Source organism: Hirundo rustica, chromosome 3 (assembly GCF_015227805.2).
Source record: "Hirundo rustica isolate bHirRus1 chromosome 3, bHirRus1.pri.v3, whole genome shotgun sequence".
Classification (NCBI taxonomy): Eukaryota; Metazoa; Chordata; class Aves; order Passeriformes; family Hirundinidae; genus Hirundo; species Hirundo rustica.
In genome coordinates this window covers 102,931,095-102,954,030 of record NC_053452.1, presented here as the reverse complement: position 1 = coordinate 102,954,030, position 22,936 = coordinate 102,931,095, and the positions used below count along the sequence as shown (strand labels likewise).

Below are 22,936 nucleotides of genomic sequence, written 5' to 3'. Positions count from 1 at the left end.
GTTAGCACAATTCTTCTGAAAAGCACAGTGACTGATGTTCAGTTACCTAAGTGTAGCTGTGTAGAGCCATTTTAATTACCTGGGCTGTCCCACCCAGCCTACAGAAAACCACACATTTCCTGTCATACCTGCCAGCCCCATATGGATGTCTTCCATATTCTAAGCCACTGAAAGACCAGTTTAAGACGAATGAATCCTACCTCTAGTGATATATATACACTTCATTCTGTTGTAATAAATGCATGTCCCTCAGGAATGGGGGAAACCCACAATTTATTTCACACAGATCAGTGAAATTCTGTGAGACTATGAACCTAGTGGATACAGTTCTGTTAACTGTGGTAATGCTGTGTATGTACAAAATTATAATCTAATATATCTTAAGTGGCACAATAAATGAAAAAGTGGGATTTCTGAGACAGCTGAATGTGAGAAACAACCACCAATGTGAACAAGACTTGTTTATTCTTTTTTTCTGTTTGTCCTGGTGAGTACACATCTGGTATGCTGCAGTGTAGTGCTACTCAGGGTAAAAAGCCCTGATATATATACCAGAATGAGATTTGGCTATGCACCATTCATCCATACATCCCTGTCTCCTTTGGAAGGGAGAGCAGTTAGGCAGACAAGAAGGGAAGTACAGTATTTACTAAAGGCCACCTGGAATGCAGAGCACACTGATGACTGTGTCTACCCTGTCACTCAGTTATCACCATTTCATTTGGAACTATAGAAATCAATGTCTTTTTCCAACTTCTGGCAGCTTGGGAAGGATTTGAATCACCATCAACAAAGCAGAATCTGTCTGCATGCCATTCACAACCTCCCTAAAAAAACAAGAACTTTTGAAGAACTTCCTTTACTTGGTTCATTTCCTCTGCTGAAAGTGCTACTGATTCACTTACCTGTTCTGATTGTACTGCACATTTTGTGTCAGATCCACATTCAGCATAATGAAGTCATGCACATGGCAGCAGGAGAATGGTTCATTGATCTCAGCACTATTTGTTTTACTGGACCATTTCCTCATCCCAATTAGGGCATAATGAGTGACATTGGGAGTTGCTTCAATATGTTGCAGAATTTGCTTCAGGGAAACATTCCTTTCAGTCCATGTATAGTCACTAAAATAATTATGAAAATGTGTTAATTTTAAAATATATAGAGAACATTCAGAATCTCTTTCAGCTGAAGAGCAATTATTAACAGTTGGAACTTGTTATGACTTTCAGGTAGATAACTTCAGCATCACTTTACTGTATTTTTTTGTGTGTCTCACTCTAGTTAAAATTAACTAGTGCTTATGTTGGGGGGGAATGGTATGACGGATCTGAAACTTAGTCTAGATCTCTCAAAATATTCACTCAGATATGTAAACTTTAAAAGTTACCTAGATAATATTCCAATGAATCTTGGAGGCTTGCTGACTTGTACTATAACTTAAGCACAAAATATTAAGATCCTTCTAGCCTACCCCTAGAGTCCATAAATCTCAGTTTTCATTGAGTTTCATTCTCTCTGAAAGTTTGCTGTAAATTCTGCATAGTCTGTTCATAGATAAAAATAGATAAAAATATCTAGCACAAACAATATTCTAAAGTAATGAAAACAAAAATACTAATTCGGAGATTTGGGAGACTCAAAGGAGACACAGAGACTAGGACTGACAAAAGAGCCAAAGGAAATCAGATGCACAACTTGCACAGAACTATCATTTAGCTTCCCTAGAAAAATCTGGTGAAAAATGGGCATGTGAGTGTCCATGCTGTCCTGTTTACAGAGTCTGAAATCTGCAGTCCAAGTAACTTAAGCTTGAACAGTGACTGCTGCAGAGCACATAAATCCTAAGGGAACAGGAATGGAAAACAGGCACTACACTTTACATGCTATGCAAAGACAGATGCCTAGGAAAGTACTCTCCTTGGGAAAATATAATTTTCTGCTTTTATAGGGTAGAAGTTTTAGTGTAACAAACATAATTTCAAAATTACATGCAGAGAAAGGTTAAAAGAGATCATCTGAAAAAGCATATATTACTCTATTTACCTTTTCCTGTCTCCTGAACAGTCAACTTCTATTGCATTCCACATAACACAGGAGTCATCCGAAATGACAATGAAAGGCCAGATATCCTGGGGTTTTATCCCCAGCTCTTCCTGCCGATTCCGTTCAAGCTCCAGGTTATGATAAGACAACTCTTTTATCAGGAAGTGTGCAGCACCTGAAACCATGGGCATAAACCACCAGATTAAAAATCAGCAGAAACTGTTTGCTTTCAACTCAGAAGCCTTTTGAAGTGAGTATTTCTGCAGACGGGGTATAAATCACTCTGATGATTTTAACACTCCACCACCACCCAGAGCCAACTTGCTTCGTCATTTGCCAAGCAAGTGACTTAAAGAACCACATTGGGGAGGATGAAAAATGAGGCCTGACTTCTGTGGTAAAGATTTGATAGTGTCTTAAGGAATTAGTTACTACTTCTTTTAACGTGACAATATGTGTGTTCATTAGCATCGCTTAGTGCAGAGTTAGAGACGTCGACTGACCAGCTGAATGACATTGGAAATTGTCCCTCATGATCTATTTTGAATGTTTGTCACTAGTGCTGTATATAAGTTGTTCCAGCAGCACAAGTAAAGGGTTGAATATTTCACAGATGTTGTATTAGCAGAACCTGCCTAAGGGATGTACCCAACCAGAGCATCACTGCCCATGCAAATAGTATGCAACTTAGGAAACAGAGTCAGTATCTGAGTTTTAACAACCTCAGCTTCTTTCAAAGACAATAAAAGAGTCAAATATTTCTAGGGTGCAATTTATTGAGCTTGTTTTAGGTGTCCAGGATTAAGAGAAGTATATCTTCAGCTGCGACACGTAGTCTTCAGAGGGAATCCAGATCACCAGATCAGACATCCTAGATGCAAGGTATATGTCAACGTTTCACTGTTGAATAACAACACCTCAAGGACCCATATTGTAATGCTTTAATTGGGTTTATATTTCATCGGATTTGTAATGTTTTTTCTATGTATCTGTCCTATGATCTGTCCTTGCCCAGCTGTGCCCATCCCCCATGCTGAAATGTAACCCAGCCCTGTTCCCCTCCTGCTTTTCCCTTATTGGGCCCTGCCTCTGGGTCCTGCCTCTGGGCCCTGCCCCCTGGGGAAAAAGCCATGACTGGGGGGCGAGCTCTCTCTGGCACCGGTGAGTCATCGGGAGGGCTCCAGCCAAGCAGGGCAGGACTTGAGAATAAAAGCTGTAATATCCCACCTGGTGAAAGAGAGTAGACTCTTTTATTTTTGCCATCGGCGGCCGTCTAGTCTCGTGGGGAAATACAACGGACCCAAGTTGTGTGTCCACATTTTTTAGAACTTTTTCTTGCACTTACCTACTCCTGCACTGTTGAAGATGCTTGGAAGAACAAGCATGATGTGGTTGGGCCAATACTTCTTATATATGGCCATTTCATACTCCTTGACAACTAAAACGTGCAAATGACTAGCTCCATCCATTGCATGATATAAATTGAAAAGCCCATGTTCATGACGACCAGTGGTGGGAGTAAAAGTGGGGCTTTTTATGTAATCTTCACTCTGTAGGTAAAAAGAAGTGTGAGCTTCTGTATTAATGCAGAGAGAAAAAGGAGAAATATATTCTTCAGGAGAATAAATCAGATCTGCTAACACTAGACAAACTGACGCATTTTAAAATTCTTTGATAGGAAAATAAACAACTTTCATAAGAATTGGAAAAAAGAAAACCCTATCATTTAGCTTATTTGACAGATGAGAGTGTGGTGGAATGGACAGGACTGCTAACCTTGACCTGCCAAGTGCAGCAGTACATTGAGGCTAGATCTGGAAGAGGATTTAGGTCCATATACATAGGACAGTGAGAAACACCATACTCCAAAACTACAGTGCAGCTCTTCTGACTGGAGCAAGGAAGCAGAAAAGAAGCAAAGAGAGAATAATCCTTAAATGTCAAAGCCCCAAACCAGGTCAGTGGCAGAAGCAAGAAAAGAATCCAAAAGGGCCCAGTGCACAATTCTGACCATGTAGCCAAGCACAAGTTTACTGGGTGAGGGAGAGCAGGAGATGCCATTCTTACATTGATGTTGTGTTGCTGTCTAGGTTCTTCTATTTAAAACTTGAACTGGAGGGTGATACTGATTTATTACTGATAATAAACTGGAGGGTGATACTGATTTATTGGAAGCAGTTTATTTTCTCCAGGATAAGAGTGCTACCGTTTATTGCTGTATTGCTTCAATACTCCAAGCAGTGTGGCCTGAGCAAGGCACAGCTTCACTTTAGACATTGACATCAGGAATCTCTGTAAAGGTCAACATCTCTGCACTGGTGTGGCCTCACCTTGAATACTGTGTGCAGTTTTGAGCACCACAATATATCATATTGTTGTCTCGACAACCTTTTTTTCACATATCCCTTTCTGGGAGAAAATGCAAGGCTAGCATAAGGACATATTCATTGTCTCTTGACAGTAGGAATAGTACTATGGAGAATACTAGTTCAACAAATTTTGAAATTGGTGGTGTCTCTTTCCCATACATGGCCATAAATATAAATAAAAATATCCATCTGTCTACCTTATCTGTGACTAGTGGTAGCCTCATGCTTTCCAGTTGTCTTCCTGGTTGGCTAAAGACAAAATGATGCTCCTTTGATTTTGGAATGATAAAATGCAGCTGTATCTCTTCTCCCAGCATAGAATAGGAAAAGGCAAATGCATGCAGAGTGGACTCATAAATCTAAGGATGGGAAAAATATGATAATTTCAGTTAAAGTCAAACCACAAGGTCTCAGTATAGTTTATATATATTTATAACATTGCTAAACAGATTACAGTCACTTACTGTATGGCATTAGATTTAACTTCATTATTCATAAGTGTTAAACAATATTCCCTATGCTAGAGCTTACACTAAAAAAAAAAATACACATTAAAGTGGTCCCTCTTTTGAAATTGTTGTTTCAGCTTTGTCTTGCAGATAGTACCAATACTTACAGGCCTTCCTGGCTTTCAGAAATACTGGCACATAAAAACCAGTATTTGCATTGCTGGCATCTTCTCCCTCACATTATAATAGGCAAGAAATTAGACAGTTACTCTAAGTACAAGCAAGTTGTATACCATGCACAGACTACTCTGTGCTGGACTACTAGATCAGAAGAAGCTTCTGTTGCAGTTACTCAGGTTCTAACTTTTCCACTTAAGCATTAAGACCAGTGGAAAACTTACTGGGAAAGTAGTTTTAACTGGCAGTACCCATGCAGATCACAGCACTGAATAACTAGTGTAAATGACACAAGGATCAGTTCTCTGGTCTCCCCAAAGCAGCCTGGTCAAGGCAGGCAAACTTCAAGAAATAACAAAATCTGTAAATCGGCTGTATGTGTACACATGTACAACTTCTAAGACAATTAAAATACAGTGAATGTACACAAACTGTGTTTGGGTTGTGTGTGCTTCAGTGTCTGATCTGCAGAGGAACATCTTTACCTGGTACCTGGGATTGAAACCCATGTACTGATGACACTGTTCACAGTGATGGTAGGTGTTATATGCCGCATACTTGGACAATCTCATCCTGGTTGTTTGACGGCACGTGTACATATCTTCCTGTCTTCTGCTCATTGATCTGTCTATTAAGGAAACAAATTAAACGTAACATATATTCAAGGCTAGAATATATTCTCTTGTGACAGACTGTTTCTGTCACTGAGATTAGCTTCTAGGAAAAATGGCAATATAAAACACGTACAAAACAAACTATGTATTCATTCTGAGAACAGTGTGTTTTATAAATTGCTATGTACAGCAAAGAGAACTACAAGGAATTATCTACAAATTCATGATTATGATAATTCAGTACAGATTTCACATAAGGCTGATATGTAAGCAATGCCTGATCATTAAAATTTTCATTGTTGCTATTATTGGTAGAATGCTTACAGAAGCAATAAATAGTAAAAAAGAGCCTTATGACATTTTCCATTCTGTGGCAGACATCACAGTAGATTCTGTGAAATGAATTTGGCAATTTAGTGATGTTGCTCCTTAGTGTATATCCATATTTTTCAAAGGATCCCCTTTGTGAGAGACTGAGGGAAGATGAGGTGTATTTTCTGCTGAAAAGGACTTTCTTATTTAATCTTCCACTCAGATTTTCAGCATCAGTTCATGTTCCTCAAAGCTGTTCCTTGTCATATTAAGTGTTAAAAATCACCAAGACTGGAGTTTTCATCATCTCTCTGGGCAACCTGCTCCATGGTTTGACCACTTTCATTCTACAAATACTTTTCATAGAATCTAATTTTAACTTCCCATATTGCAACTTGTGTCAGTTGTCTCTTATCATTATGCTGTGTGTCCATAATAGTTTGTGTCTATAAATTCCTATTAGGAAGTTGAAGAAAGCATTCAGATGAACCTGCTAAACTTCCCCAGATGAAACAAACCCAATTCACTCCAATTTTCTTCATATCTGTGTGGCTGGTCCCTTCTCTAGCCTCACTTCTCTATGTCAACATCTTTCTCATATTGGGAAGCCAAAAACTTGACAGAATACCCAGATGTGGCCTTAGAGTTACCATCACAGAAGAATAATCATTTCCCTTGATCTGCTGGTAGATTATCAGTAAGAGAACTGGTGATTCATTTTCAAATTATTGTCAACCAGGACCATCAAGTCACCTTGATCAAAGCTGCTATCTATAGAGCTGGCCCCAAACTTGTACACCTGAATAAAATTTTTCTATCTCAAGTGCAAGGGGCACATGTGGTGAAGGTTCAATGGGGTCCTGTTCCTGAGGTTCCACTTCTCCAGCCTGCCAAGGTCTTTCTGAACGGCAGTGTTCAGGTCCCTGCTACCCAGCCCCATGGGCTTGTGTATGTCCAGCTGGATAATTCAGAGGACTAATTCACAAATCAATACTCCAGGAATCTAGATCTAAGCACGGTCATCTCATGCTTTCCAAACCTAACCTAAAACCTAAAAAATGAACCTACAGATACTTTTAAGTACAAAACTAAATTTATGCACATAAATCACTGCATTGCTACAGATCAGGACAACTACTCTGCAATAAAGTAGCAATAAAGCTACTTTAAAAAATCATTCAAATACACAAACTTGTTGCAAAATTAAGGATTTTTTAAATGAAAGACTATCTATATAACATTCCATAAGTAATTTATAAGGGTCACACTCTGGTATTTCATCTGGAAAACTTGAAATGTTTTCACTATTACTTAATCAAAAGCAATTATGATCTTTTATTTCTGCTTAAAAGTTTAACAGGATTCTCACATTAAAAGCAAATAAATACATATACGTGTACCAATCAGGATTATAAAATTCTGACCTTCACTGTTTATCGTCTGAAGCTTTGAACAAATCAGACTCGCATCTTCATATTTTGGATCATGGATGGTGTAGTCAAAAGGCATCTTCCTAAATGTCTCCAAATCTGGCCACATATCTCCAGGCTGATGGTAGTATCGATCAGATTCTTCTTTTATGTCTATGATAATATTGAAAAATAAGAATTCAGAATTTTTTAAAGCTCTTTATATTGCTGTAGCTGGTTTTGCTGTAACTATTGCTCCTGCTTCATTTTTTCTTTCATTAGTCTGATGACACAATATCATTATGCAGCAAGAGGTAAACATTTGCATAAATGTACCTTGCACCTCAACGCAACTCAACCTTTTAAAAATTATCTTCATGTCCTGTCTGAGCTACAGAAATACATCTGGAGGAGTACACAGAGGAGTAATACACTATAAATAAAGCAAGTTTGGACTAAAATTAGATTTTAGATAATATTAGATAGCAGAAACTTCCTTCCCTCAAGTAGTCTTGTGTAATGAGAAAATATGACATTGCTCCTCATCGTATAAATCTAATGTGAATGATTACCAAAATTTAAATGATTCCTTTTATATGCTTTACCACAAAAGTTCATTCCAATTCTACACTGAAAACCAATAGCTGGATGTCATTTAATATACATAAATGCTGTTGATCCCTTTACACAAAAAATAGAGGTATGTCCTTTGCTTACAGAGAAGTTGACTAAATTCTAAATGATGAATAAAATAATATTCTAAAGTATCAGTATATTTAAATAACGTAAAGTAATGCAAAGGTGAATAGGATAGAATAGGCCTAGAATATACAGACAGCTATATTTCAATTCAGCATAACAATTTTCTATTGTCTCTGGAATATTTCCATATCAGGAACTTACTAATGTTGATTTCTTCCTCATCATAAACATCCACTTCTGTCAGTCTAATCAGCATTCGGGACAAAATACTGAGGAACTGCAGATAGGCACCCGTTTTCCCTATCTGTAAATATACAAATTAGAAAAAAAAAAACAAAAAACAAAAACAAAAACAAAAGTAAACTTTTGCTTTTCACCATGTTAATTTTCCACATATCTGGAAACCATAGCTGTGGTGAAACTGAACATTTATACTCAGCGCTTGGATATCCTTGTTATTTGTATATTCCTTGCCATAAATGAAAAACTTAATGTTCAACAGTTTTATTCTCTCTATGTAGGAGCCTAGCTGGAAAACACATTTTACATCACAGGTCTAATTATGGGCCCACATGCAAGAATTTTCTCTCCTGATGTTATAAGTTCTACACAGGCAATGAACATTTAAAAATCCATACAAACTCATAAAATGTACAAAACCCCCCTCAAATTACCAGAAAACTAAAGAATTATCCCAACCCTTTCAATTCCATATGATTTACAGGTACACTGCCTGCTACTGAAGTGCAGAGATACCTTGAGGAGTAAAAGTGGCAACACATCACTGGGAGAGCTCGTGCTGGCCACTTCCACTCCTGAAGGACACTATGTGCAACAACGTCCCTGTTCCACCTCTCATGATGAAAATACATTATTTCCCTTCCAATCTTTTAAAATTGCCTATTAAAAGTCCATTTTAAAATTATCTTAAGAATATAACTTTCTCCTTTCTTTTTTACCCCATCAACACACTGCATAAATTTTCCCTTCACTGCATAAAGAATATTGTTGGAAGGTATAAGCCACTGCCAGTGATTTACTCAAGGGGTTGTTCTGTCTTTCACATGGGGTTTACTGATGATAACATCAAATAAATAAGGCTATGTCTAAGGAGGCAGTTTTAAAAATAATGATTTGGGCGGGGGGGGGCGGTGTACAGCAGAGGTACACATTGGACAGCAACTGTCTGACTTCACAAAGAGGCATCAGATTTTGGATTAGGTCTATATTATTACTGAATTGAAAACCCAGCTTCAGTTCCATTACTGCTAGGACATGTCAGAAGCATAGGGTATTGGAATTCCTAACAGAGTATTGAAGTTTCAATTTTGCATCTATGACAAGAAAAGTTTTCATTTTCTCTCAATACTTGAGAAAATGAGGCTTTAAATTCAATGCAAGAGATCTGATATTTGTTTTGGACAAAGCTCATTATCTGTTGTTTTTCATATCAGGCTGCAGTTTGAACAGTTGCTTGCAAAGGGTGGATAAGGGTCTCATTATCCCTGTTGAGAATCAAATGTCAGCACACAACTCTCTGTCATCCTGGAATAACATAGCAAAAAAAGTGACTTTGAAGAGAAGAAATGACAGCATGGACTATAGTCAGCACAAGGACCAGATGTTTCTAACTCCCAGTTTTGTTTTTTATGTAAAATCCATTGAAACTACTGAGAATTTTTCCTCTGACCCTGGAACAGATTCTAACCTTAGCTGCAATGGCTACTGATTGAGGAGCTAAAACAAAACCATCTTTTTTTCCCCACATCTGAGGAAAAAAAGAAAATACTTTCATTTGTTTTCTTCATGTCTGAGATTACCTTTTTATTCTCTTATGAACATACTCTTTTAAAGTGCCTCTGATCATCTTTTCATTAAACACAGGGTAGCCTGACAGATTAACAGTTTCCTAATTTCAAACAAGAGATCATTTATCAAAAGTACACCTGTCTCCTTGATATTAGATATCTATATAAAAATTAATTCTTAATCTGTTTGAAGTATATACTTAGAACTGTCAACAGAACAACATGCTGAAAACCGTACTTTTTCTTTTTGATATGCATTAAAATTTTATTCTATCAAACTCATGTATTTTTTTTTCCTTGGGGGTCCAGTCTTTGCCAATGGCTTTTCACAATGTGTGTGGGAGTGACAAAGCTACTGCTACATGGTGCTAAGATGAAAAGCATCAGTCAGCGGCCTCAAGTGTACACAAAAGCTGGAGGATCATAAGTCAAAACCACTGGAAACCACAGGATGCCAAGTGCCACACCACTAAGCTGTAATGAATGCACTTAGGCTATTGCAGGCATCAGACCTTATCCAATCTCCTTATCTGTCACATTAAAAGTTTCCAATTCAGTACTGTGAGTTTTACGAACTGCCAGATACGAGCAGTGCTCTGTATGCTAGATATGAGCTGTTGGGAACTTCCAGGAATAGAATATTTCCCTGCCAGGACAGAGATTGGGCTGAGCACAGGCAGCATTCATATTTGGACTCCATTCACTAGCATATTTGCCTGCATTTGCTCTTCAAGAAATGAACTGGTGAAAGAGGAAACACCTTTTTCACGTCATTTGGAGAAGAAGGTTTTCAAAAAGAAAATAAAAAATGGATGACTTCTCATTTACAGTCAGCATTTACTCCAGAAGGGAAGAATCTTGAACAAGTGAACTTGGAGCATACCCAGATAGCTAAATGCACCTTCAAAATTAATTGTACTGTTTTCTATGTGTACCATCTCTAGGCAAAATGGAATAGCACAGGGAGTCTTTCTCTGTTTGAAAATACTGAATAGCTATCAAAACACAACTTCCACATCTCTCCAAAGAGCCCCTGCCCCATCTGTCACTTCCCCTTTTTCCAAGAGTGTGCACTGTAAGTAGCTACAAAGAGATCTTGCGAGGAGGATATGCACACCTTTGAAGCATAAAGCCCTGCATCTGCTCATCCTCTATCTCCTAACTGCAACAACTAGGAGATCTGAAAAGAATTTTTTAAGTGGATACCTGATTGGTCTGCAGCTTTACATGGCTTTAGGGAGGACAAGTGCAATGCTGTGCTGATCCTAACCAGTGACTCTGGGCTAAGCGTGATATATTAATAATGACAACAACGGGTAAAGAAGTACTCTGAGCAAGGTGTTTTCCCCCATATCCTGTCTTTGCTCTGGATACCAAAATTGCAAACATATTAAAAGACTGAAGGAACCTAGAACTGGGCTGCATTTTACAATTTCTGAAACAAAATGTACGTGAGAGGGGCCATTATGACAAACAGCTCTACTTTCCAGAAAATGGTTCCACAAACACGTGGCAGTGTTCAGTGCTTTGTAAGATAAGGCACCTGGGAGGCAATATTCCCAAATAACGGAAGTATTACTCTGATTTGTTCCTGTCTACCTGACTTTGGAAGACAGAAGTCTGAAGAATCAGATATCAAAGAAGAAAAACTAAGATGTGAAAAAACCTCAGGTCTTGTGAAAACTGATGGTAACTAAGGAATTTGGGGCCTGATGAAATTTAGGGGGTTTGTTTCTATTTTCATCCTTAGTGCCAGGGACAATTTGACCCATAAAATACTAAGAATGTGCTTACTCTGCAGCTCTTCATTCATGAAGAGTGTAGCTGCAGCAAGAGGAAGGAATATGAATTCAAATTCTTTCCTGAAGAAAATTTGACGTGAGTATGAAGGTCTAGGTTTTGTATCAAAGACATATATTACCAGAGGAGAGGAAAGCTCTCCAAAGATTTTGACCACTGAACTCTGCTTGCCATAAACATCAAGGATAGGGTACAAACCAACTAAGAATCTGAGAGAGAGCATTCCAGTCAGATAAACTGCATGTGTGCCTCCATGCATTCATGGAGTGACATCCAAAAGTGCTGTTGTAGAAGGTGTAACAGTAACAAACTTCCTTTTTTAACTTGTTCCACATGTTGAACACCAGGACCACTAGAAGTACTTTACTAGTCTTACATGTAGCCAATTTCAGGCCTCTCTTTTGGAGAAATATGGTGAAAGGGGAAATAATTCCATAAGGCTTTTCTATTCTAATTTCCAGGTAAGACAGTTCTTCACATACCATGGCAGTGGTTTTCAAAATGTGGCCTGTGAATCAATGATGGTTTGCAGAAAACATGCTGATGATCCACAGACAGTTGGTCAAATGTTGATGGCTCTTCTCCATGTTTCCACATGCTACTTTCCTCTAAAACACAGCTAATAATAGATATATTAAATACTTCCCTGATATTTTTCTTACATAAGCTAAATGGTATATACACCCACTGTAATGAGATTTTAATAAAAGTAGAGTAATAATACAGGCAGCAGTTTTCTTCTTCAGGAAGTGTCTTAAGACATGTTTGCTTCATTCCCTGGAATTGGTGCCACAGGACTGAGCTGTGCTCACCAGCAGCTTCCACGCTTCAGAAAAATGCTAGTTCTAAACTGTAAAATCCAGTTAAAGAACCAAACATGCAACACCTTGATTTGCAGTTTGGGGAACTTTAAGATGAATGTTCTGAAGAAAAAATACTTGAGGGAATTAAGAATTCCATATAGGCACTTGCGTGGGTGCACCAGGGAAAGGACATCAAGCCATAGATATGATATGTGTTGCTCATGGTGATGCATTTTAAATCATACTCACTAACCAATGGCTTCACTTTAATCATGTGGGCTAATTTACAGATTAATTATTCCATACCTATCCAGTCTTTGCTGTATTTCCTAAAGCCTATTGTAAAAATAAGGCATTTGTTGCCTTCTAATGTACATAACAGTCCTTGTAAAAATGCATCAAGTCGTACAGCAAAATACTTTGACGAGTACATAACGTAAAATATCTCCATGAGAGAAAGGTGAGCATATTTATTACTAATTTCCCTGACAGTGAGAATTGTAATTTTGATTCTCTAATGTGCCTAGTTTTCTTGTTCTGTTGATTTAGTTATTTTTCATTTTAACTAAAAAATAGCTTCCTGATTTAAATTTTAGTAAAGGAATCACTGCCTGATAAAGAAAACAAGTAATTACTCATTTTTTTGGGAAGATACTACTCTAGCAGTCTAATACTTTGGCTGAGATGTTACCAACATTCAGATATGAGCTGTCTAATAATTGTTTTCATTTTTGCCTTTACCTCTTGATGCAATAAGCATTAAGTCCCTGTAAAATGTTATTAGCAAAAATAATTAATAAAACCTACTTCAGTAGGAAACTTATTTCTTCTCAAAAGAGAAGGGTAATTCTAATTTCTGCATATTTTATTGCTAGTCTTCCCTTCAAGAAACACTGCACTGTTATACCTTAAATTAATCCACATACTTTTAAAGCTGTTTGTTTGATTTACAGGAGTTTTTAGGAATTTGGGAGGTTAAAATAGTAAAGGTAGAAAAGTTGCTGGGTTGTTCCATGAAAATAGAAATAAATTAAGAGATTTCCATGGAATCATAAATGGAAAATTCCATTACATACAATAATATTATTTGTGTGTGTGTTTGTATATGTGTGTGTGTGTGTGTGTGTGTGTGTATAAATGTATACATTAATATATATAAACCCTATATTTTTAATACTTAGGAATAAGATATGATACTCCTAATTTGATATGCATGAATTTGTTCTGTGTGAAACAGGTTTATTCTTCAGCAAGAACTGAGGAATATAAAATTAATAGATATATAAAAAGTATCCTTTAGGAACTAATCCAACTGTTTAACACTAGGAAATACAACCAATCCAACACTAGGAAATAACCTGCATTGTGAAGACAGCTGAAGAAGAGATGGAGTTTCAAATAAAAGAATTGTTACCAAAGCTGAAATTCACTTCTGTACAGAGGGTCTCAACAGAAGTCCTATTCCATACTTGGAAAAAAAACCAGAGAGATTTGATAGTGAAAAGTGGGCTGATAAATAAACAAGCTGCCTGTTTGATCATAGTCAAATTGCAAATATCAAGTGTGTGAAGCATCAAAACGTTCTCACCATGTGTAGTATGCTCTTAGAAGTTTCTAAATGATTCTTCTGAGAACCACAATTTACATTTGGGACCCAAAAGCAAATGAATACCAAAGAAATAATTTCTTATTGGCTAATCTGAATGTTTAGGATGGCTTTCAGAATCATATCTTTATGGGGTTTGATGTGAGTGCAAAATAAAATTCTAACACAAGTTAGAGCCTGTCATTTTGTTACAGACTGTCATTTTGGGGGGTTTTGGGGGGGTGAAAATTAACATCTCTCTCCAGATTTTTATGCTGCAGCTGAGTATGAAATTTAGTTTCTTGATCACGTAACACCTCAATATTTGGCAAACATGAACTATTTAGATCAAAGGAAAGGGCCAGTGAAAAATGTATCAATATTTTCTGGAATCCTTTATGAATCAGAGTAACATCTGTGGGAATTCCCAGTATGAAAAGCTCATTTATGCTCTTTCTACTCTTCTGCACGGTATATTTAGGTATACAATGGAAAACAATAATTTAACAAATAGCAATATGCAGTTGCTTTTTGCCATGGATGGGCATAGAAGAATGGATTATGTGACAAACTAATTCAGTAACTATCTTTGGATTAATTCTTTGGGTTGATGTTGCAGTAACTGGAAACATCTTTGTCTTGGTTTGCATTTATCTTGTTTGACTTCTGAGGTTCACAGGAAATATATCTGCACTCAGCAGGCACAGTGCCTCTTCCTATCCTAATGCTTCATACTTCAGTAAAACATGAGGTACAATACTACCTTTAGCCTGTAACATGTGCACTTAACTAGGAGACACCTTGCTCAGCGATAAGTGCTAAACATTCCCAGAGAATTTACACAAGAAATAACTTCTTAGTACTAGACCCATTTCCATATATATTTTCAAAGTATTGTAAAAACTCCTGGGTCAGCTACTCATCATTTAAATATGGCTCTGCTACTTTGAACTGGCCTTCTCACATGTATTATTTACAACAGCTTCTATTTCTGTCTGCTGTGCAAAGGAAACAAAATAATTTAATTACAAACTCCCAGCTGCTTTCACATTGATCATAAGAAAGTGGCTTTGTTAAGATATTTGATATTTATTTAAAATATAAATGCATATGCAACTTTAACAAAGTGAAATTACACATGAAATCTATCTCTTGATCAAACTGTCTTTAAAACATTTTAATGGAGAGAGACTGACAAAGGTTGCTGCAGCTTCTCTGTATTAGAACTCAGGCTAGCAGTAAAGAAAGGAAGATATTTTTTATTAGAAGGGATCAGGAAATAAAATGCAAGTAATTTACTCTCCACAAAAAAACCCAAAACACCCCTTCAAGTATGAATAATAATAACTAAATATTTTTTCTGAGATCATGATAAAATTAAACAAAATAAATCAATTATAATACCTTGTTCTTTTTACACACCTGTGGTGGTCCACTCAGCAGGAGCCTCCTTGGGTGAAAGGTGTCCATTCTGCCCTCATTTCTGTTGTTGTAATCCATATGGATTGGCTTGGGAACCGTCCACTGGCGGTAGTACAGAGACTGCTCCGTGCACGTCATCATCTTACTCATAAGAGGACGAAAAGAACTTGCCCACATAACAGAATGGTAAGGCAAGAGGGAAGAGGATTTGGGAAGTCCACTGCTGTCAGTAGAAGTAATAATGTCATAAACAAGTTTGGGCAGGAAAACTATGGGAGGCTGTTTTGATGCTTTGGTCATGGAGCATTGAGACGTCTGTAGGATGAAGGAGTTATGAGCAGGTGCAGAGGAGGAAGAAGAGGAGGAGAAAGGTGAGGAGGATGACGAGGTGATGGAGACTTGGGCACTTTTAATGTTTTGTTTCATATCCAGCTGTTCAGTTACTGGTGGCAAGTGTTTGCTGATTGTTGTTTGTGCCCCCTTGTCTACTTTCTGCTTCTGCCTTTCATAGTTATTTGTAGTTTCTTCAGTGCTGTTACTTAGGGCTTGGGGAGGAGATGACTCAGTGCAGAATGCTGTAACTAAAAGAAAATTTGTATTTCAGCACAGTGCCTCTATCTCTGCTAGCCAATGCCACAGTTAAACAAAACACAACAAATAATCCTCTCAATACATTGTCCAGAAAACATCGCAATCTTGCTCCTCTGCTTGCTTCGACCTTCCTCTCACAGGAAGCCATAATGGGACTAGTTTAGAGTATTCATTTCAATGCAGAAAGTGGCTTTTAAAATCCTGAAGTGCATAGGAAAGATGTCAGTGATTGTCCTGTCCTCTATTTCCCTCATACATTCCTTGCTTAAAGTGCTCACTGGATACTTTAATCACTCAAGACAAATACAAAATTACCACTGTTTAAATGAATTGAAGAAAATTAGTATCTACAGGCTATTACCCCACCACACGACAGAAATGTCTACCCAGACTGACATCTAAAAACAGTCCTGTGAGTCAGCTCTGTTCTGATACCCATGTCTGCATCACTGCAGCACTCAGGCTGATCTAATAAAACCTGGCAGCCCTCGAGGCCCTGGTGCTACATAATGCGTTGGTGCGTTCATACAGCTTTGGGTCAGCTCAGAGAACACACTGAACTCATGAATGTTGGCTGGGAATATGGATGTAGATACACCCCACAGATAATTGCAGGTTTTCTGAAAGCTGTGTATTTTTACGCTCTATGTTTTAACCATTAAGATTTCTTGAAAGATTAACACATCTTAAATGGTTCTGAGCATCTTTAATGCCTAGTGAAAGTGGGCACACAAATACTTCACAATGTTCAAAGAAGACAGATAACTGCTTGTAGAATCAGCCTACACAAGGTATTAGGAATATCTGCTTAAGGTTGAACATAGGTTAAACCAGATTTCCTCTCATGGTGAAAACAACCATCCTTTCTCAAAACCCCCCACATTTTGAACGAACAAAACTCAGTAGTTTCTCCTGATTTCAAGAAATGGTAAGTTATCCTTTGTCTATTAATCTAAAGTAGTCAGTAAAAGCCATTAGCAACAAATGCAAAAGTGTCAGAAGCACTGTGAATAGTTGCAAGTAACACCACTGTGACATCCCTCAAAATACCAGTATTCAGGGGCACAGAAAAAAAAGAAAGGAAAAAGATTTCTGTAACCACAGATTAACTGAAGGCACAGAGTCATGGACAGGCCACACGGAAGCACCTAGTTTGGGCACCCTTGACATGAAAATTTTTCAAGCAAGATCCTATTTCCTGTATTTCAGAAGTTTAATCCCTGTATTTTTTAGTCATCTTAGTCATCCCATTAAAATAGGTCTTATCAAAACCTTAGTGATTTATGACTTTTATTATTTATCTAACAAGCTAAGGTCTCTTTTATGTCCTAAACTTAAATTAACAGAGATGATCTTATGGTCTTACTGGAAGCTTTCGAAGAGAGAGATGAAGATGCAGAATCATGGGAACGCGATCTTTCTCTTTTCAGAGGACTTCTCTTTTCTGAAGTAGAACCTGTTTCATGAATGGTAGCAACAGAAAAACTCAAAATATAATTTAGGTAAGCCTGTAAATCACAGCTATATTGTCAAAGTAAGGAAAAGTACACAAGGGTTTGAGTGGGGTTTGTTCTCATGCTGACCCCACTTCCAGTACAGAAGGTATCCAGAATATTGGATCAGCCTACAGTCTCATTTACCTATATTGAGCTGCAATAGCAAAAATCAGTACTGCAGCCAGGAGATGGTAATACCTAGGCCTGTCTCAACCATGATTTCTCTTCCAACCCATGTCTTACATTCCCCTCTAGTCCAGTGTCAGGGAAAGCAGCAGACAACAAGCTCTCTTTTGTCAGTATGTTATTAAATTACCTCCTACCCCACACAGCTTTATGGCCAGATTGTATCTCAGCTTTTGGTGGTGAAAATCCTCAGCTGAATGGCCATCAAGGCCATTCACTTGAGATTCCTAGCTCAGGCTTCCAAGTTAAAATGCTTGTTTCTGTACAGTTTTAACATGATAAACTGAGACATAAGCACTGCCATCAGAAAACTTAGACTGCAAGCCTATCTCACATGTTCTGAATTGCACTTAGGATGATCATACCACACTTCAAGGGCTAGGAGAGCAGCCTTAGACAACATAGGAGCCCATCTGACTCAGATCACACACAATCTCAGCATACTTCAACTAAATGGACAGAACTACTCATCGCAAGAAGTACTCATCGTGTCTGAAGCAGGCATCTACTGAACACAGTTTGTGTATGACCTCAAGTGTTTCATTCCTCTATAAGGAGTACATATTGGATTAAAGAAAGTATTTTTGTTTGGCTTGTTCTGCTATTTCAGCAGTGAGTTTTTCAATGAGTAAGAACTTCCTAGGTGAACACAGTATAGGAAAGGAAATGAAGGCAAGTTGTTTGAGATTTAAATACTTTACAAGGATAAAAATCCTTTGTTTTCCACAAGCACAATAGACAGTAAAGAAAAGTGTAAAGAACTAATAAATAATTGATAATACCCATCAATTTTAACTCAAGAAAAAAAAATATTGTTTCTGAGGTAATTACTGCTTTCTTTTACACAATTGCATATTCTCAATAGGTTTCTTAAGAAATTATGGATTCACCAGCTCTACACTGTCTATTTGAATTTATGTGCATCTTCAGAAGCTTCTATGTTGAGATATATTTTCTATCCATACTATTTAACACCTTACAAAGTAGGGACTGCTTACCTGTTTCCTTGGAAGGAATCTTTATCACTGATATCACTGTAAGCATAGGTTTGGTGTTATCAGTCAGGAACAGTTTAGTTGGAGCTGCCACTGCCCTGAGGGTAAGGATGTGGTCACTGCTGCTGCTTCTCAGACAGCAAATTGCACCCTTCCCTGCTGGGGAAGGAGAGTGCAGAGGGTTCTCTGAACACTGACTGTCACCTACTGGTGTTCCTACTCGAGCTCCACTTTGTGGCTGTCAGAACATACAGGACAAAGGAGGAACACAGGAGGGAGCCAGAAAACAGAGAGAGATAACAGATACAGCAGTAGAACTGCAAGAAGTTAAAATGCAGCAGCAGCAGAAGGGTGAGAAAACAGAGGTTCAATGAGATAGAACTACGGAGCAGAGCTCACTCAGTTAAGTGAGAAACCCTTATCCATACATTTCTGCTCTTGCTAATCATTTCTGCGGGCATGATATTTCTGAGTCTAAGACATTTTAGCCTGCTAGCAGCTGCTAATTTCTCTTCGACTCAGAGATATCATGCCCACAATTTTCAATCATTTTACAGTTTCTTTTATTACCAGTAATAAACAATACCTTCTGTCGCTATTTCTTCATCCTCATTGTCAGTACTGCTTAATTTCTCTGGGTCACTTTCCAACACATCATTCACAACTGCTTTCTCTGTGTGAATTTCTGAGCTCACAAAGTATGCTGCCAAACCAAGTTCTTGCTCCAGGGTTGTCCGTACCAAAGAAGATGAATTTATTAAGCGTAGGTCACAGTATCTCAGTGATCTGGAGAGAAGCAGGAGGAGTTAGCATGTAAACTCACTGTAATCTTGTCTCTTATCTCTTTGAGAAACACAGCCAAAGAGGAATTTTTTTCATGATTTGCTTCAACAAGGGATGAGATAGAACACAGTATTTTGTGCTCAATAGGTTTACCACTGTGGTGCATACACTTTTCTTTCTCTTAACCCAGTTACACAGCTTAATTTACTGCACTGAACATTAGCATCAGCACAAGAAAAAGAATAATCATTTGGATTCTAAACCTCATGCACAGAGAAAAGGATTCAGTTGAACCTACAAAAGCATTTAGTGCCCCAGGGCATCAGGGCATCCTGTCTGGCTTCGTCCTGCCATTCCAGAAGGCACTGATCTCTTCATACATCCTGGAGAACACATACCAGCATCCTGCAAATTTCTCAGCTACCCTCAGAAACCTAAGCAGCTATACTTCTTTTTTTTTTAACATACCCATTCTCTCCTCTAAATAGGGATAATGTTCATAATATTTTTGGAGCTATTTATATCTTGATATATACAGAAGTTTATTATCAATAATATGGAGTTCATATTTATGATATAAAAACTGCCCTAAAAATGGCAAAGAAATACCTTGACACTGATATCTGTCTTCCTCTCACACAAGTAATCACACAGTTAATCTTTAGCTATTTGATAAGCAATGAATAAAACACTGGCACTGAGAAAAGAGTGGATCTTCTTACCGTGGCAAAGACTCCCCTTGTGGATCCATCCCACTAAATATCAATATGCAAGGCAAACCTTCTAATTCCAAATAGGTCTGTGGCCTCCAATCTACATCCTCAATTTTCTGCCAGATCTGTACAAGGCAGAGAAACCCTGTTGAACATATCTATATGTTGGACTTATCTATAACTATATAATAGTTTATATAGAGAGAGATACCTATATCAAATAAAAAGACAGAAAGACATATTTTATCATGTTTTATAATAATCCACTTGTACAGTGGAAAAGAAGCCACACAGCAGAACCAAATTCAACACAGATAGACCTCACACTTTCTAGAGCATTACAGGCAGCAATTTGCCTGCTGTTAGTCTGGGGATTTTGGGACAATATCTTCCCAGCTTCCAATCTGCATACACAGCCCTCAGACCAGGGCATATGGCAAATATGGCACAATGGAGAGTAAAGCTGAGCAGGAGTTTTGGGGGAGAGAAGAGAATACAGAGGCTTCTTTACGCAGATAATATATGGATATCTGAGTCCAAGGAAGAAAATAAGCTAGAAATGAGAATTTTTCACCTTAGAGGAACAGGAGAAAGTTGGAAGTGTTCAACACACACCACTGTCCCTATTTAGAACTCGCTGGAGTCTCCCACTCTCCCATAAAGCTATCTGTTTTCCTGGTAAATTTATGAGAAATCTGACATGTCCATATTTTGTTTGACTATTCAGCATCAGGCTATATTGCTTTAATCACCAGTCAGTCCTTTCAGCTGTAAGACTGGTCTACAGATAAGGAGTATCTATGGTATGATCCACAGTACAACTCGGCCTCTGACACCTGTACGTTCCCCTCTATGCACATCAGAGAACATAATCAGGATGTGATTCAGAACTAATACTGATTTTTCAGAGTAAGTGATGCCTAATTAATAGGTGAATGAGATCAGCATTAGGCTCTGGATCTCAAATTACTTCATATAGCATGTATTGGATCAAACAGAGTAAACAGTATACTTTATTTATGTATTACAGCATTCTAGAATGGAAATGCACTTTTGCTTTGGCAATTAGAAGATGGTACTTTTATGAAGAGCAAAGGAGACTTTTTTTAAACAGATGATCCATGATTCTGGACTAAAAGGATAAAAATTAGTCCATAAACCACAACATGATTCAGAAAGTATAAAATCCAGAGCTGTGAACACCAGGGTGCTCTAGGATCCATAACTACCATCACTGATCAGGCAAATGGGTCTTCTTGCCCCCTCCTGGTGACAAGAATAATTTAACTATCAACTAGTTGCTGGTTAAAATCTTTTTGCACTGTGATGCTTTTATGAGAAAATTCAGCTAAAGCTGAACATTTTATTTGGCTTTTTAATGTATTTTTCTTTAGATAAAAGCATTTCAATTGTTTCTGAGGGCTGCTATTAGAAGTCAAGTGCTAACCATTTTAGTTAATACTTCACTGAGCACTAACCACAGGCAGGACAGGAAAGAAAGAGACAGTATATGTAAAAGGTACAAGTCATGCTCCTCATGGCAGTTCTTGTTTTCAAGACTCCACACTTCAGCTCATGACTATAACGGTCTCCCCAGTAAGGTCTCTCCACCTGCCCATCTAATGAAGCTTCCCAGCACATGCCATTCCACAATTTACCTTTAGTTGTTCCACAAAGTGCTTCCCGATTGTGATTCCAGAATTAGGATTTCCCAAGATTATTTCAAAGTTATCTTCAAGGGCTAGTCTTTCCCTCACATTGTACAGACGTTCATATGCCACTGCAGCCAGCGGGATACACGGAATTCTCAACACTACCATGAGGCCATGGCCACTAGGACATTGTCTTGAAGAGTTTATTAGATTTTGGGTGATTTCCAGGGTTTCAACTGAGGTGTAATTCTTCATCTGAGAAAGACCACACACTGCCATCATAGCTGCAGAGTAGTGTTGGATGAGGACAAAAGTCCTTATCACTGCACTGTGTAATCTGGGGAACCTGAAATAAATGGTGAGTTAAAGAGTATTAAAGGATGAAGTGAAAGAGCTATTTTTTACAAAATATAGTAAACTCAGGATTTTCTCCTGTAAAGAATCCTTTGTATCTACTGAATAACAGAATCTCATCAGTTGCAGTTGTACAGTATTTGCAAGGCATCATTTTACAATCAGAACTGATGTTGTCTCTTCACTTCTCTTCATAGAGATTTACTAAGCAAGTAGTTCAGTAAGTTATGTTATTTTAGTTTATCCATACCTTACTGCTGTTACAAAATTTATCACAGAATATTAGCTGAGGCAGTCAGTAATATCATCAATCAAAAGTACATTCTCTTATCAATAAGAATAGTAATCTTCAATGCATGCCATTCTTAAGGGGCAGAGAGAGATTGGTTGTTTCACTTGTTTTCTTATTGAAGCTCTGAACCAACTTACTCTTGTGTTCAAGAGGACTGATTATGTAGGCAGCAACCAGTGAGCACTCCAAATTCTGAAGGCAGCTACACTCTGTCTCAATCCCCAATTTTTGGAAAGGCAATCCATGGATGTCCAACAGCTTCCTCTGTTCTGATTTTCACAGAAATGAAACCCAGGTGCACAGCTAAACAGTGCTTGCTATGGCCTGCTCAGAAAAGTGACTATGACTTGCTCTGAAGTTCTTATTTCTGATTTATAT

General features: G+C 37.8%; 1 protein-coding gene across 6 annotated transcripts in view; it reads right to left on the bottom strand.

The window, feature by feature from the left end:
* GREB1 (growth regulating estrogen receptor binding 1) overlaps nucleotides 1–22,936 on the bottom strand; it is an 89,358-nt gene that overhangs the window by 7,462 nt on the left and 58,960 nt on the right. For 5 of the 6 annotated variants that reach the window (XM_040060382.2, XM_040060379.2, XM_040060377.2 and 2 more), the window contains 12 exons: nucleotides 21,919–22,258; nucleotides 20,270–20,385; nucleotides 19,351–19,550; nucleotides 17,454–17,543; nucleotides 15,497–16,077; nucleotides 8,280–8,382; nucleotides 7,392–7,550; nucleotides 5,527–5,669; nucleotides 4,613–4,774; nucleotides 3,392–3,596; nucleotides 2,047–2,221; nucleotides 906–1,124 (listed from right to left, as the gene is read on the bottom strand). In XM_040060382.2, coding sequence (XP_039916316.1) covers nucleotides 906–1,124; nucleotides 2,047–2,221; nucleotides 3,392–3,596; nucleotides 4,613–4,774; nucleotides 5,527–5,669; nucleotides 7,392–7,550; nucleotides 8,280–8,382; nucleotides 15,497–16,077; nucleotides 17,454–17,543; nucleotides 19,351–19,550; nucleotides 20,270–20,385; nucleotides 21,919–22,258 — 2,493 coding nt within the window. The remainder of the gene's footprint in view (nucleotides 1–905; nucleotides 1,125–2,046; nucleotides 2,222–3,391; nucleotides 3,597–4,612; nucleotides 4,775–5,526; nucleotides 5,670–7,391; nucleotides 7,551–8,279; nucleotides 8,383–15,496; nucleotides 16,078–17,453; nucleotides 17,544–19,350; nucleotides 19,551–20,269; nucleotides 20,386–21,918; nucleotides 22,259–22,936) is intronic. The other variant, XM_040060384.2, reaches the window with a different exon arrangement.